The following is a 17,412-nucleotide window of genomic DNA, read 5'->3' as shown; positions in this document are numbered from 1 at the left end:
CCCCCAGTCGCCACACTCCGGCACCTGCTCAGTTACACTGGGGGGAGGAATTTAGCACGGGCCAATGCACCTAACCAGCATGTCCTTCGGACTGTGGGAGGAAACCAGAGCACCCAGAGGAAACCGGGGAGACACGGGGAGAACGTGCAGACTCCATACAGATTGTGACCCAAGGCCGGAATTGAACCCGGGTCCCTGGAGCTGAGGTAGCAGTGCTAACCACTGTGCCGCAAGTCTACCAGTTGCCATGGTAGGATATGAATTCATGCCCCCAAAGCATTATTCTGGGTCACTGAATCACTAGTCCAGTGACACTATCACTATGCCACCATCTCCCGATAAATCAATGTTACCGACAGACAATAACGAGCTAAATATCCAAACTGAATAAAAGAATTGAAATTAAACCCATTAGTTAATCGTAATTTGCTATCAAAGTTCAACACAGCAGAATAAATAACTGTTATACAGTAACTAAATATATGAATGAGATAATAGCACAGATGGTATGTCAGGGCTGCTTAATGTGGGAGGTTGCGGAATGTTTCGGATGACCATACCTGTAAGGAATGTCTATGAGTCACTCTGGATTAGAGCTGCAACATGAGCTGGAGACATTGCGACACATAGGGAAGGGCTTGGACTATCTGGATATTTCACCTCACAAAGCAGCACCAAGAGAGAGAAAAGCTCCAGAGGAGGTTGCGACTGACAGTTAGAAGGGTAGGGAGAATCTAGTTGAAGCAGAGAAGAATGAACTGCAGCAACTCATCCCGACCAACACCACTGTCTATAGGAGAAAGAGGGACCACAGAGAGTGTGGCCAGAATACTAACCAAAAGAACTTGGAGCAGTGGGGTGGGGAAGGGTGTGTGTTTGTGCGAGTGCGTGTGGGGGAGGGGGGAGGAAAAGAGGGGCAGAATAGAAAGGTTGCAGTTTACTGGGGAATTTGCTGCAGTTGCAATTTGGAGAACAGGGTAATAAGCTGCCCACTTGTGTTTGGACAGAAGTTATCTTGAATCAGTTGGAAGAGAACCTAGAAGGGACGGCGGAGAACAGCTATCATGATCCATGTTGTAACCAACCGCATAGGGAAGAACAGGGAGAACAGGACAGACTGGGAGCTGAGGTTGACGGGCTAGAGGGGGCACTCAAACAAAAATATCCAGATATGCATCATGTGGATTTAGAAATGTTGTAGTTACTGTGGGCTATCGTGGCTATTATAAGCTAAGTGTCCTGCTATGGGAGCTCAGAGTGAAATCAAAAAGCAGGATCTTGAGGCCAATCGCTGGAATGCTATCTCAGCCACAGGCTAACTAGCACAAGGAGAAACAGATCAGGAAAGTAAATGCATGGCTGAGAGACTGGTATGGGATACAGGCACCATTACAGGGGCTGGAAGGAGCCCTACATCAGTACATCAGCTGCAGCCTCAGTAGCAAATCTAAACGAGTGATTGAGGGGAAGAGTTGATTGGATATGGTCATGACAAGAAAAGGGAGAGATGAAAACTAAAGATCGGGATTCAAAAAGAGAGTAAAGGGTAACTGACATTCAGGGAAAAGAAAAAGGTCAAAGTTATTTTAAATTGAACACTTACACCGTTGTGAGTTGCCAATGCTGCTGGTGTGCATTAATTCTGAAATATGCAAAGTGGAACCAGAAGGAGGAATATGAGGGGAAACAGGTAATTACATTAAAATGAAACCAAATTGATCTTCATGGATTACATTCCCCAGTGAAAGGGTTTAAAGAAGAACAGTGGGCTGGATTTTGGCAGAATTAGGCCGACACTGGAGGCCTTTTAAAATGGCAATCGGGATCTGGACCATAGAATCCCTGGAGTGCAGAGGAGGCCATTTGGTCCACACCGACTCTCATCAGGTGAGTGGGAATTCTGTTCACAAACAGGGCATATAAAGACACAAACTCAATTTACAAAATAATGGTTGGAATGCGAGTCTTTACAGGTAATCAAATCTTAAAGGTACAGACAATGTGAGTGGAAAGAGGGTGAAGCACAGGTTAAAGAGATGTGTACTGTCTCCAGCCAGGACAGTTTGTGAGATTTTGCAAGCCCAGGCAAGTCGTGGGGGTTACAGATAGTGTGACATGAACCCAAGATCCCTGTTGAGGCCGTCCTCATGTGTGCAGAACTTGCCCATCAGTCTCTGCTCAGCGACTCTGCGTTGTCATGTGTCGTGAAGGCTGCCTTGGAGAACGCTTATCCTAGGATCAGAGGTCGAATGCCCGTGACCGCTGAAGTGTTCCCCAACAGGAAGAGAACACTCTTGCCTGGTGATTGTCGAGCGGTGTTCACTCATCCGTTGTCGTAGCGTCTGCATGTCATAGCGTCTGTTCTCTCTCCACTCACATTGTCTGTACCTTTAAGACTTGATTACCTGTAAAGACTCACATTCCAACCATTATCTTGTAAATTGAGTTTGTGTCTTTCTATGCCCTGTTTGTGAACAGAACTCCCACTCACCTGACGAAGGGGCAGTGCTCCGAAAGCGAATGGCTTGTGCTACCAAATAAACCTGTTGGACTTTAACCTGGTGTTGTGAGACTTCTTACTGTGTTTACCCCAGTCCAACGCTGGCATCTCCACATCATCCTATTATTCAGCCAATTTTGTATTCATGTTGCTACTGTCCCTTTTGTTCCATTAATTATAACTTTCTCACAAGGCTGTTGTGTGGCACTGTATCAAATGCCTTTTGAAAGTCCATGTAGACCATATCAACAGCATTACCCCGGTCGACCCTTTCTATTACCTCTTCAAAAAACCCCAGCAAGTTAGTTGAACACAATTTCCCCTTTAGGAAGCCACGATAGCTCTTCCTCATCAACCCACATTTCTCCACGCGACTACTAATTTGATCCTGAATACCTGTTTTCAGTAGCTTCTGAAGGTAAACTGACTGGTCTGTGATTGCTGGGCTTATGGGACTTTTTTTGAATAAGGGTGCAATGTTTACAAGTCTCCAGTCCTCGAGCATCTCCCCTGAGTCTAGGGAAGACTGAAAGATTGTGACCAGTACTACTCTCACTTCTTTCAATATCCTTGGATTTTTTCCAGCTGGTCCTGGTGCCTTGTCAACTTTAAATACTGACAGTCTATCCAATAGTCCCTCCTTATCAATTCTGAACTTACCTCCTCTGTCACCATGGCCTGGATAGCATCCAACTTTACGGTAAAGACAGATGCAAAATATTAATTTAATACCTCAGCCATACTCCCTGCCTCCAAGTGTAAATTCCAGCTTAGTTTCCTAATCAGTCCTACTCCTTTTACCACCCTGTTAATATTTATATGCCTGGAGAAGACTTTGGGATTCCCTTTTCTGTTGGCTGCATATCTTTTCTCATAATCCCTCTTTGCTTTTCTAACATGCTTTCTCACCTCCCCTCTGAATTAAAGGATTAGCTGTCTTTGATGTAGTTACTGAATAGCAGCTTGTTATCATAACAGATTGACCACCTGGAGGGGTTGAAAATCTTTACCTGGGTTTTAGGAATGAGATTTTTTTCTGTTTCAAGTGTGTAAGAGTCAGGAGTTCTCTTAGATTGTTAGAATGTTTTTTTTCATCTCCATATGTTTCTTGAGGTCTGTCCACAGTGGATATTGGATGAGTAGCTATGGAGATAGCATCTGTAGACAAGGGGGTCAGTGGGAGTGTGAGGGGGCATGGAGATAAATGGGGTGAGAGCTGGAGGAAGTAACAACCTTTTATAAAACTGAGCTAAAGTCTCAGAGAACAATGGCAGTCCTTCTAATCAGCACTTGCCTGTCTGCTTGACTGCCAAGTTGATAGCCAAGTTCCGCACACATGAGGACGGCCTAAACCGGGATGTTGGATTTATGTCACATCATCAGTAACCCCCACAGCTTTCCCCCTGATCTTGCAGAATCTCACTAGCTGTTCTGTCTGGAGACAATACACATCTCTTTAACCTGTGTTGAATGCTCCCTCCACCCACATTGTCTGTACCTTTGAGACCTGGCTGGCTATAGAGATTTGCATTCTAATTAGTATTCTGTAACTTGATTTCTGTGTCTGTGCACTGTTGGAGAACAGATATCCACTCCATCTGACGAAGGAGCTGTGCTCCGAAAGCTTATGGTATTTGCTACCAAATAAACCTGTTGGACTTTAACCTGGTGTTGTGAGACTTCTTACTGTGCCCCACCCCCAGTCCAACGCCGGCATCTCCACATCATGACTGCATCCAGACCAGCAGACCCAACTTCATAGAACCAGAGCATCCCACAGTGCAGGAGGCGGCCATTCGGCCCATTGAGCCTGCAACAACAACAATCCCACCCAGGCCCTATCTCCATAACCCAATGCAGTTACCCTGCTAATGCCCCTGACACAGGGCAATTTAGCAGGGTCAATCAACCTAACCCGCACATCTTTGGACTGTGGAAGGAAACTGGAAAACCCGAGGAAACACACGCAGACAAGGGGCAATGTGCAAACTCCACACAGTCACCCGAGCCCGGAATTGAACACGGGTCCCTGGTGCTGATCATACCTTTGCCCACTCCTGCCCCCACCTCCCACATCCCCAAAAAACCCAGATGAAAACTCTTTCTTGTGGGGGTCATATCCATGGGGAAAGGTTTGCTGAGTGCGGACGTTGCCCGATTTGAGCTTCCCGTGTCTATGGTGAAAATTGAGTCCCATGTTTTTAATTCACATCACAAAGATAGTTATCATCTGTTACTAAAGATCGAAAGCCAGAACAATTTAATTAACTGTACAAAATAAATTCTATGAAATCGCAATTAGCGTTGAAAGTTGACCAGTGGAATACACAGCAGGTTAAGAGTAACACACCTTAACGTTTCAGGTGAGACTTCTGATCCGAACGGGCATGATCCGGCTGTGGAAACTCCTCTGCAGAACTAACCAGGATAAATTACATAGGTTCTGTACATATTCCATAGGATATGTAACACAGAAACAAGATATTTGGTCCAGCAAGTCCATGCTGGCATTTATGTTCCATAAGAGCCTCCCATCTTTCCTCATCTAAATCAACCTTTGTAACTTTCTATTCCCTTCTCCCTCATCTGCTTTTCTGGCTTTGTCTTAAACACATTATTCACCTCAACCGCTCTCTGTGGTAGCAAATTCCACATTCTCACCCCTCTTTGAGTAAAGAACGTTCTTCCAAATTCCCTATTAGATTCCATGGTGACTATCTTATATTGATGACCTCTAGTTATGCTTTTCCCCACAAAAGGAAACATTGTCCCTTGATATGTCAGGTACTCAGGCACATATCTTTTAAAGGTTGGAGGTTTCCCACCTCTACTAAGCAAAGTATCTGCTGTATGGAAATGACATCCCGTATTTCCTACTTGATTTGTCCTCATTTTTCTATGGAAGGGGCACCTCCAGCCTGATGGGCAAATATGATTCAAGCCCACCTGACCCTGAGACAGACACACAGAGACACACACAGACACACGTCCTTTCGCTTCTAGATGCCAATTTAACAGCTAAACACTTTCCAGCATTTTCCATTTCTTTATTTCAACAGTGAATGTTATGTAGAAAGAAGCCGATGTGTACCTTTCTCTTGAAGGAGCTCCTGAAGACAGAAGTAAATCACCCGTGCTCCAAGGCTGAAGCCAACCAAAGTGACTGGTCTCTTGCCCTGCAGAAATTATCAATAAAGGGAAGGTGAAAAAATTTGCTTACTAACATCAAGCCTTTGAAGGCACTCTGTCAGCCTCCTGAAAAATACATTTTGCACCATTTTGTTACATGGTAGTTATCAAGAATCTATGAGTGAACACGAACAAAAGCAGGGTATATATAACAGTCGGTTCGCTTGGGGTACACTCAAGATACATTTTCTATTCCTTTGACTGTGACATGAAAGGAGAACAATTGTCATTGACAACGAATGTGAGAAAGTACATTTGCTCACTCACTAATCATGTGTGAAACTCTACAGAAGTGCTTCATTCAATATATTACAGAGCTCAGACTGCAGTAATATGGAAGGCTGACAGGTCTTTGATTAGAGTATATACAGAGGAAGTGGATTTTGCAGAAGGGCGGTGGGGAAGTCTGGTTCAGATTCGTGTGCATGTCAAAGGTCCAGAACAGTTCGACTTTTTTTGTTGACAACTAACTTAAGTTAGGGTAAAATGTTACTTCAGAAATAGCTAGATATTGGAAATGCTGGGAAATCTGACAAATTTGATCCAGCTAAACTGCTAATTGCAAAGAAGGTTCCAAATTGCAGCAGCACCAATTAAAAATGAGGAAGTTCAGTGCAAGGGAAGTCATGGGAAACATTTACTTTCAAACGGTAACAGAATTATGGAATACGTGTCCGGGTAAGGCTATCAAAATGCAAGGGTTCAACAGATAATCAGTCATATTAGTCATGTGGACATGGAGAGGACGTTTCCACTAGTAGGAAAAACTAGAACCAGAGGACACAACCTCAGACGATCCTTTAAAACAGAGAAGAGGAGGAATTTCTTCAGCCAGAGAGTGGTGAACCTGTGGAACTCTTTGCCGCAGAAGGCTGTGGAGACCAGGTTGTTGAGTGTTTTTAAGACAGAGATAAAGGGATCGGGGAAAAAGCAGGAGAATGGGGATGAGAAAAATATCAGCCATGATTGAATGGCGGAGCAGACTCGATGGGCCGAGTGGCCTACTTCTGCTCCTATGTCTTATGGTTTTATATTCCTGTAGGAAGAAGGAATTCAGGGATATGGTGAGGCGAAGGAAGGCTGAGATTAGGACGGTGCCAAGGTGGAATTAAGGGTTTTGGTAAGGAGGTGGGTCGGTGAGATTGAGTGATACGGTAAAATGGGCAGGTGGAATTGAAACAAAACTAATTTGCTTGGTTGTTACCACTCTATGACAGGCATTTATTGTTCATTAACAATTGGCCACAGAAAGTGACTCAGTCTTCGAGCGTTGCTGTCTTGTGGTGAAAGAACTTCTGCGATGTTCTTAGTTAGGGAGTGCCAAACGATTAAATTATGCCGATGAAGAATTAGTGATCGATGCCCAGGGTGTGACACGGCATGGAGAATATGGTCTTTTGATGCACCAGCTGTCCCAAGTCCTTCTCGGTGATACAGTTCATGGGCTTGGAGGCTATTCCTCAGGAAGACTCGTTGAGTTGCTGAAATACATCAGATTTCTGGTAGTGAATGGGTTGCGAATCAAGCAAGTTGCTTTGTCCTGGATGATGTTGAGCTTCTTGTGTGTTTTTGGGAGCTGCATTCATCCAGGCATGTGGGAAGCATTCCACTACTCTCCTGATTTATGCTTTATAGATGACAATCAGGCTTTGATAAGACAGGAGGTGAGTTACTTGCCACAGAATTCCCAATGTTTGACCTACTCAATATTTATATGGCGCATTCAGTTATGTTTCTGGTCAATGGTAATCCCCAGGATGTTGATCATGGGGATTCAGTGACAGTAATGCCATTGGGGAGGTGTCATCGCCTGAGACCTGTGCTTCTTGACACTAACAGCCTAAACCGGGATGTTGGATTTATGTTACACTATCAGTAACCCCCCCCCCCCCCCCACAGCTTGCCTCTTGGGCTTGCAGAATGTCACTAGCTGTTCTGTCTGGAGACAATACACATCTCTTTAACCTGTGTTTAATGTTCCCTCCACCCACATTGTCTGTACCTTTAAGACCTGGCTGGCTGTAGATTCGCATACTAATCAGTATTCTGCAACTTGATTTTGTCTGTTTGCACTGTTTGAGAGCACATTTCCACTCCATCTGACGAAGGAGCAGTGCTCCGAAAGCTTATGGTATTTGCTACCAAATAAACCTGTTGGACTTTAACCTGGTGTTGAGAGACTTCTTACTGCCTTCTTGACACTTACCAGCCCAAGCCTGAATGCTGCCCAGGTCTTGTTGCATGGACCCCCTTCAAAAATGTACCATTTAGTTTACATTGCATCTCCTCATTTTTCCCCTCAAAATGCCCCACTTCATTCTACTCTGCATCAAATTTCACCTGTCATATGTTTGCCCTATTTCACCATGTGTAGATATAGACAGTGCAGCCAGCAAGGTGGTGGACAGGATGGAAGCTGAGGCATATCATGAGAAGGTGCAATTGAGGAACATGGTGACAAGGTGGGTTGGTAAGATCACAAAATACAGTGAAAGGGTGGAGTTGAGAGGTAGAGAGAGAAAGAAGGTAGGTAGGGTTGATGAATATGACGAGAAAACCAAAATGGGGTTGAGAGTCAGAGTGTGGAGGTGGACAGTGGGCTTTAGCTAAGATAATGGATGGCCTTATTGAGTTGTTTAGTCTTTAGCTAATGTTAAAAATTACAACTGTTCCTGTTCGCAGCAACTGACGTGTCGGAAGTGGTGGCAGGCTGCCTCAAAAACAGTGCGAGAATATATGCAATATATGTTGCGAGAAATTCAGTGTCAACCCTTTTCTGCTAGAAAGAAATATCTAATATCCTACATTAACAACTCAAGTAGTCTCAGCTGGGACCTTGAAACTGCCATTAAAGTGTCATGCCAGACAGGAAAATGCCTAGTGGCCCACGCAACAACTTTCTTACATAATCCAGATCTATTTCTGAGAAGACAAAAGATAGATTTATGTTCTGGGTGTAGATTCTTCTTATGTTTATCGTTAACGACAGAGCTGCTAAGTATTCCCAGCATTATTCATTTTTATTTCAGTTTGGCAACATTTGCACCATTTTTTACATTTTTGATTTTACTTCCAACCATTTTTAGCTAGCTCGAAGCACCAAATTTCTTTATTTTATCTGTATCTCCAGTATACCCCATTGCAGTACATTTAAGAACATATGATAGGGTTCTTGAATGAAAAACGTAGTGGGTTGATGTAGGTAGTGCAGTCATGTAAACAGACTGTCAGAGGATATTTTATATTTGGCAGCCTGGATACAAAATTACCTAAGACACTAAAAGGAGAGAGCGGTAGTGAACCATTGTTCATCAGACTGGAGGGAATTAGACAGTGCTGTCGCTTTGCAGTCAGTATTTGCATCATCGCTCTTTTTGATATCTATTAGTGACCTGGATTTGTGTATGCTGAACATGATTTCAAATTTTGCAGGTGTGGTAAGAGTGAGGAAGGTAATAGAAAACTTCAGGATGACAAAAACAGACTGGCGGCGCGGTGGTTAGCACCGCTGCCTCACAGGGACCCAGGTTCAATTCTGACCTTAGGTCACTGTCTGTGTGGAGTCTGCATATTCGCCCCGTGTCTGCGTGGGTTTCCTCCGGGTGCTCCGGTTTCCTCCCACAGTCCAGAGATATGCAGGTTAGATGGATTGGCCAGGCTAAATTGCCCCTTATTGTCCCAAGATGCGACGGTTAGATGGATTAGTCGTGGTAAATGTGTGGGGTTATGGGGATAAGGTGGGGGAAAGGGATGCCCTGTCAGAGAGTCGGTGCAGACTCGATGGGCCGAATGGCCTCTTCAGCACTGGGGGATTCTGTGATTCTATGAAAAGGGCAGACACATGACAGAAAACCTAATGCAGAGTAGTTTGGAGCGAGGTGTTTTGGGAGGATAAATGGTACAATTTTAAAGGGGATGCATGTAACAAGAACCAGACAGCATTCAGGCTTGGGTTGATAAGTGGTAAATAACATCTGCGCCAGACGGGTGCCAGGCAATGACCATATTTCCATGGCATTACTGTATTGAATCCCACATCATCAACATCCTGAGGGGTGGTTACCATTGAACAGAAACATAACTGAATCAGCCATACAAACACTGTGAATACAAAGGTAGGTCAGATGCTGGGAAATCTGCGGCAAGTAACCCACCTCCTGACTTATCAAAGCTTGATCACCACCAAGTCAACTGACAGCACGTGGACTGCAGCGTTTCAAGAAGGCAGCTCACCACCACCTTCTCAAGGGTAACTAGGGATGGACAATAAATGCTGGCCAGCCAGCAACACCCATGTCCCAAAAATGAATTAAAAAAAACATAAGTCAGGAGTGCAGTACAATAATTCCCACTTGCCTGGATGAATGCAGCTCCAAAAACACTCAAGAAGCTCAACATCATCCGGGACAAAGCAACTTGCTTGACTGGCAACCCATTCACCATCACTCCCTCCACTGCCATCTGCAAGATGCACTGCAGAAATCTGCCAAGGTTCCTTCAACAGCACCTTCCAAACCTGCCATCGGTCATCTAGAAAAGCAAGGGCAGCGGGAGCATGGCAACACCACCACCTTGCAGTATCCCCTTCAAGCCACACACCATCCTGAATTGGAAATATATCACAGTTCCTTCACAGTCACAGGGTCAAAATCCAGGAACACCCTCCCAAAAGCACCATAGATGGACCTGCACCACGTGGCCTGCAATTGTTCAAGAAAGTGAGGCCCTCCACCTTCTCCAAGGGTGCCAATGCTCACATCCCAATAAATAAAAACAGAAATTTATATGAGGGATCAAATGGATAAATCTTTGAAGGTGGCAGGATATTGAGAAAGTTGTTAAAAAAGCAAATGGGACTTTGGCTTTAAAAAAGAGGCATAGAATACAAAGGTACGGATGTTATGGTGAGCCTTTATGAATCATTGGGTCTCAACCAGAGTATTGTGTCCAATTCTGCACAGCAGACTTTCGGAAGGATGTTAGGCATCAGAACACCCCTTCACTCTTAGAAATCTTAGAAACCCTACAGCACAGAAAGAGGCCATTTGGCCCATCGAGTCTGCACCGACCACAATCCCACCCAGGCCCTACTCCCATATATTTTACCCACTAATCCCTCTAACCTACGCATCCCAGGACACTAAGGGCAATTTTTAGCTTGGCCAATCAACCTAACCCGCACATCTTTGGACTGTGGGAGGAAACCGGAGCACCCGGAGGAAACCCACGCAGACACGAGGAGAATGTGCAAACTCCACACAGATAGTGACCCAAGCCGGGAATCGAACCCAAGTCCATGGAGCTGTGAAGCAGCAGTGCTAACCACTGTGCTACCGTGATGCACTGGGTTGCGTCTCACTGACTTACTCGGGCTCCCGATTCAAGAATGCCCAATTTTAAAATTCTAATTTTAGAAGGGTTGTTCAAATCCCTTTTTGGCTTCACCTCTTAACTTGGTAACTTTCTCTACCCTTATAACCATCCGAGATCTCTCTGCCATCAGTTTTGGTCTCTTGCAAGTCCTGATTTTCATTGCTCTACCAAAGAGGCCGTGCCACAAATTGCCTAGGCCCTAAGCTCTCCAATTCCCTCTTTAAACCTGTCCACCTCTCTCTCTCTCCTGTATGTCTCACCTTAAAACTCTCTCCTTAACTAAACTTTCAGTCACCTGCTCCAATACCTCTATGTGGCTCTCCTGTGAATGGCCTTTGAACCATTCACCATGAAGGTGCTATACAAATGCAAGCTGTTGTTGTTGAAAGGGTGCCTAGAAATCTCACCAAAATGATACCAGGGATGAGGGATTTCCGTTACGTGAAGAGACTGGAGAAGCTGGGATTGTAGGTAGTTAAAAAAAGCCAGGGAGATTTTGTTTTAACCCAGCGAGCTGTTATGATTGGAATACAGCACACAAAAGGGTGAGGAGGTCTCTTGGCGCATTGGGTTGCGTCTCTGCTTTTGAGCCAGGAGCTGTGGGTTCAAGTCCCACCCCACAAGGAAGTTGTGTTTATAACATGGCCAAACAGGTTGTGTATCAAGCTGCAAATCCTTCCAACACGTGCCAACGTTTGGCGGTAAGAGCGAGAGGGATTCCTGGTCAGCCACGTGATGGAAAGAATGTGGGAGCCGCCACCATCACTATCCATAACCCCAGACTACAATCTGCATGTAAAAGTGCGCGTTGCCACAGAAACGTGGACTCCTTGAGTTAACTATAATACACGACCAGCACCACATGAAAGGGTGGGAGAAGCAGATGCAACAATAACTTTCAGAACAGAACTGGATAAATAATTGAAAAGGAGAAATTTTCAGGGTGGGCAGGAGTGTGACTAATTGGATAGTTCTTTCAAAGAGCCAGTACAGACCTAATGGGCCGAATATCCTTCTTCTGTATTGCATGCTTCTACATCCTGTGTCTTCTCAAGTTTTAATACTGACAAATCAATTGACTTGATTCAGTCTCCAATCCCTTTTGGCTAATCTAATTCGCATGTCCACCAACCTCGAAAGGAAAACATTTTCTTGTGGTTTCTTATTTTTAATCAAACCCACCTTTGACGGTTATTTGCAGAAAAGTTGCTCACACCTTCCACAATTACATACCTTCACTTTAATTAACAAAATCAGATCTCCCACCGTGCACCCACAGAATTTCTTGGGCAAGGATTGGGTTGGGCTGAATGGCCTGCTTCTGTGCCATTTATCCTATGCAATCCAGTAAAGTCCGGGGAGTCTGGGAAGGGTGAAAGGATCTGTGCAGGGCTGGTTTGAGGGAACAGCTGCAGGAGAATGTGGAGCCCACAAGATCAAGAACAGCAGCAAGGGCTAGAGATGCTGCTCCAAACCGCCGCAGTAATGTTACGGGGTCTGGAGCATAAGTGGAGTCAGTGGCCAAAGAAAGCCAGCAGAAAGCAGCAGAGCAGAAATGGTTTAGCAGCAAGGAAGCAGCCAGAACAAGATGAAAATTCTCAGCAGAGTAGAAACAGAACCTGCAAAAGTACCACGTATCGAAATAACGGAAGAGAATATAATACCAGTAGAAGTTTAAGTTCATTTATTAGTGTCACAGGTAGGCTTACATTAACAATGCAATGAAGTTACTGTGAAAATCCCCTAGTTGCCACACTCTCCGGAGCCTGTTCAGGTACACTGAGGGAGAATTTAGCATGGCCAATGCACCTAACCAGCACGTCTTTTGGAGTGTGGGAGGAAACCCACGCAGACACGGGGAGAACGTGCAGACTCCGCACAAGCAGTGATCCAAGCCAGGAATCGAACCCGGGTTCCTGGCGCTGTGAGGCAGCAGAGCTAACCACTGTGCCACCGTGCTGTCCATAAAGTGATAGCAAAGGTGGAGGTTACTGTAAAGACCAGAAGACAGTGGGGAAAACAGAGCTCAAATCAGGAGAAAGCAGGTCTTTATTTAGCACTCGACACAGTGGCAGAATGCAAAACCAGCAATGCACTGAGGTACAGTCCTGAGGATCTGCAGGTAACAACAGCAGATGGGCGATAACTTCTTCAACGGGATTGAACAAGTTACTTTACACTTGGAGAATTGCAGAGTAGAGTCAAAGTAGCTAAGGCATCACTGTGTAGTTCAGTAGAGCAGTACAAAGGGGTCCAGGAAAGAAAATATCCTTGGCCTCCTCATTTTCCTTGTTTACATTCTTTCCTGAGGCAATATCATTCATAAGCACAAGGATCCACTGTTTATATACTTGAGAGGCGTAAGCTCAGTATCCTGTTTGATTCAGAACTGAGCTTCAAACCCCACATGCTAACCACCATTAAGAATGTCCTTTTCTACATCCGCCTTCATCTCAACCCCACTGCTGTTGCAACTTACATCCATGGTTTCTAGAATTCAAGATTCAATTACTCTATTGCTCACCTTGCCAACCTCTTGAGTTCCATTATGCATAAACGACAAATTGTCCAAATATACAGCACCCACGTCCTAGCCCGCAAGATGTCCTGTTCCATTTTCAACCTTGCCAATCCCCTTTGGCTCCCCATCCCCCAATCTATCAAGTTCAATACTCTTGTGTTCACCTACAAGCCCCTATGAATCCTAAACTCCTTACTCCCGGAAACTCCAACAATGTGTTCTCTTCACTCTTTGCACTCACCCCTCTTCTGGCTCCAACTTCATGGCACAACTTTCAACTGCCTTGGCCTAACACAAAGAGTCTCATACTAAACCCTTGCCAGTTCTCTCCAACCCCTTAAAAAATATATCCTTATTTGACCATGTCTTCAGTCACCACCAATAACACTTCTCCCTTCACTGCTAAGCTTTTTGTCTCTGTGTAGAGTTTTATTGCACACAACCTCTATCCAACTGCTGCTTGTTGGCCATAAATTGACCCGCATAACGAGTGTACATTCGTTGCTGGTTGGTTTGGGCAGTTGAATAACCAGTCAAAAATAATAGCCACGTGGATGACACACTGGATGTAGGGAACTGTGCTCGAAAGTAGAAACCAAAACTCTCAAAAGAAGGGAGGGAGGAAGAAACACTGGAGAATTTTTAAAATGCAGATGTTTTGCACATTGCTTGTTGGGTGCATTTTACCTCAATAATTTAACTAAAAGCTGCTTAGGCAAATTTTGAGAATTTACTTTTGCTTGTGTTCATAAATCTGTCAATTATATCACCCAACCTGAAATACATTGTTTACCTGCTGTCTGCTGAGTAGAACCTGGGCCAGATGTTTTCCAACTTCGGCTGAACGGCTGAGGCAGACTCCCCAGGGATTATCGATGACATTGGCAACAGTCAGTAGTGAGGCTGGCCATGACAGTGCAGTCACAATACCTGGGAGTGCAAAGATGAGGTAGTTATAGATGCGATCTGGGTATGAACCAAATTCAACACCACAGCTGCTGCCCCAGGCTCACATGTGGCTATTTCCTCTGGTTAAAATCCAACAGGTTTATTTGGTAGCAAACGGCACTAGCTTTCGGAGCACTGCCTCTTCGTCAGGTGGAGTGGGAGATGTCCACCTGATGAAGGAGCAGCACACTCCGAAAGCTAGTGGCGTTTGCTACCAAATAAACCTGTTGGACTTTAACCTGGTGTTGTTAGACTTCTTACTGTGTTTACCCCAGTCCAACGCCGGCATCTCCACATCATTATTTCCTCTGGTACAGGTTCTGATCCTCACTGTAACTCTCAGGCACTGGGAGAATCATTGTTCAAAATGGCTCGGTAATAGAGTCCAAATAGGATGTTGGAGATCAGGTGTGTGCTTTTAATACCTTGATAGAAAAGTGGAAATCTGACAGCTGACTGCCTGGGAGCAGCAGCAAAACCAAAATGGCTGGCAAGCCAGCAGGAAGTGGCTGAGTAACTGTTAAAATCAGGCAGCAGGGGTCTGCTGTCAGAGACCCAGAGGAACTGTCCTGGCACAATGCAAGTGCTCCGGAAGGGGAGGCCCAGTTCAGTCTCTCCTTTCCCTGACTGTTGTTGCCAGCAGAGTTTGCCTGGCAGGGAAGCCTGTTATCCTCGACTTAGGTTACAAATGGATTCCAGTGCCGTCCAAACCCAATCTACATGGTTGAGGAGGACATCAACAGTCTAGGGACTGGTGTCTTGCAGTCAATATTGCAGTCAGCAGACTGGGGCAAGAAAGGGCAGGATAACTTCCCCTGCTTTAATTTAAATGCCCTCCGAGGGGATTTTCACAGTAACTTCATTGCAGTGTTAATGCAAGCCTACTTGTGACACTAAATAAACTTTAAACTTTTAATTCGTGATTTTATTCCGGATGGCTTCAGCGAAACTGCACCTTTCTTCAGTGCAACAACTGAACTCGTATACCAGAAACACAAATAAAATATTCACTCGGAATTATATACTGCAGGAACATATAAACTGTTCATGCAGAGATGCGTCTTCTAGATTGTGTATCATGGTCCTTTCTCACACAGTCTCAAAGAATGTCAAACCTCAAATCACAAGTGACATCTGCACCGCATTCTTCTTCATTCATATCAATAGCATTGTACACTCAGAATTCAATCACATTCTGACTTCATATAAGTTTGCTAAAGCGTGTGGATTGACAAGAATGAGACAGAATACTGCCGGGTATCACCAATAATCAGAATATCACTGGGAGATTATTAATTAGAAAGCAAGTGATTGCCAAACACTAGAATACTACAAAGAAGTTACTGCAGTAAGAATATTGCAGGCAACTTATTAACAAATAGGGTAGCATAGGGAGATTAACAACAATTAGAATACTGCAGGGAGATTATTACAAATTATAATGCTGTGCTGAGACTTTTTAACAATTGTAATACTGCAGAGAATTAATCAAAAATTAGAATATTGTAGGGAGATTATTAATATTAAATATGCTGCTGGTCATTAATTCTGGCCCATGCTATTAACTGTCTTGTGCTTTACATGGAGCTACAATTTATTTTAAAATTCAATCTAATTTATAAAATTCCAACGTTTTCTTATCTTATTGGTAAACTGAATCTCGTTGAAAATGCCACGAGAAACCGATATGCACTGTGGGTGTTGGTCTTACCTGATAGAACAGTGTACTTTAAGGCTTCCTGTGCCACCATATTAACTAAGCCATTCAGCAGAGATTCTAGGGCATTACCCAGCTCCATCAAGTACTTTGATTCCCAGGCGAGGCAGTACTGCTCTTTGGACTGCAGCAGACTTCGCCAAGGTGCCTCAAAACTTCCTGATGGAAAACAAATGCAGGATTTAAGGAGAACATAAAATAACTTATATTTATACGTCACCTATCATGACCTCGGGGCATTCAAAATGCTTTACAGCTAACGAGGTGCTTTTGAAGTGTAGTTACTGCCGCAATGTAGCACAACAGGACAGCCACTTTGCACACAGCAAGGTCCAGACTGTAATGAGACAAACGCACTCCCCTATTGCTCTTCGAATAGCGCCAAGAAAAATCTCAACCTGAGAGAGCAAATTTGATCGTTTAATGTCTCATCTCAAAATCCTGTGCTCCTTCAACACTGCACCAAAGTGTTTACTTCGATTACACACTCAAGTCCTGGTGTGAGGCTATAACGCACTATCCCTGAGGCATGAATGCTGCAATGTTCAGTTTTCCTGGAGAGGCTGGATGGTTTAGATTAAAACAGGAAAGCAAATATGCAACTTCTGAAAGAGATACAATAGATTAGAAATTAAAAGTGCATTCCAAAGTACCTTTGAATCTTTTCTGGAATCATGTCTGCAGGAACAGAAAAACCCGTCTGTGCCCCTATTGAATTCCCTATCACCATCACGTTTCAGTTCTCCCTCTTCCCCTGTAAAGCTGTCACACACCCCCACCCCCATGGTCCCAGGGACTTGACTCAGGCCCATGGTCTCCCGAGGAACCATCTTCTTTAACTAGTGCTCAGAACTAAATAGCAGTTAGAGATCGATCAAGGTGCACTCAGGGAACACTTGTATTCCCTTCCTGCTCCTCCTCCTCCATCTGCACATTCTTCAACTGTGTGTAACCACCTTCTGAAATGTGCTATCCATGTAGATCTCAGGCTCCCGGATGCACTAGAGACCAGGTGCTGCTGAAGCTTCAGAAGCCATAGCTTGAGCTCCTATAGCAGGCAACACATCCTGCACATGATTGCCTAGGACACGGAAAGCATTCTGGAGTTCCCACACGGTACAGGATGTGCAATTGAGATTGCCTTATGCCTCTATTTAGTAGACT

The 17,412-nt window shown here is 44.5% G+C and overlaps 1 protein-coding gene across 3 annotated transcripts in view; it reads right to left on the bottom strand.

The window, feature by feature from the left end:
* Window positions 1-5,530: 5,530 nt before the first annotated feature.
* tmco4 (transmembrane and coiled-coil domains 4) overlaps window positions 5,531-17,412 on the bottom strand; it is a 44,384-nt gene continuing 32,502 nt past the window's right edge. For 2 of the 3 annotated variants that reach the window (XM_078238541.1, XM_078238542.1), the window contains 3 exons: window positions 16,243-16,407; window positions 14,377-14,513; window positions 5,533-5,676 (listed from right to left, as the gene is read on the bottom strand). In XM_078238541.1, coding sequence (XP_078094667.1) covers window positions 5,566-5,676; window positions 14,377-14,513; window positions 16,243-16,407 — 413 coding nt within the window. In that variant the 3' untranslated portion in view covers window positions 5,533-5,565. Of the gene's footprint in view, window positions 5,677-14,376; window positions 14,514-16,242; window positions 16,408-17,412 lie in introns of all 3 variants that reach the window. The other variant, XM_078238540.1, reaches the window with a different exon arrangement.

This window comes from Mustelus asterias, chromosome 22, assembly GCF_964213995.1.
Source record: "Mustelus asterias chromosome 22, sMusAst1.hap1.1, whole genome shotgun sequence".
Classification (NCBI taxonomy): Eukaryota; Metazoa; Chordata; class Chondrichthyes; order Carcharhiniformes; family Triakidae; genus Mustelus; species Mustelus asterias.
Note: the sequence above shows the minus strand (reverse complement) of the source record. Positions and strands in the feature narration are given on the sequence as shown.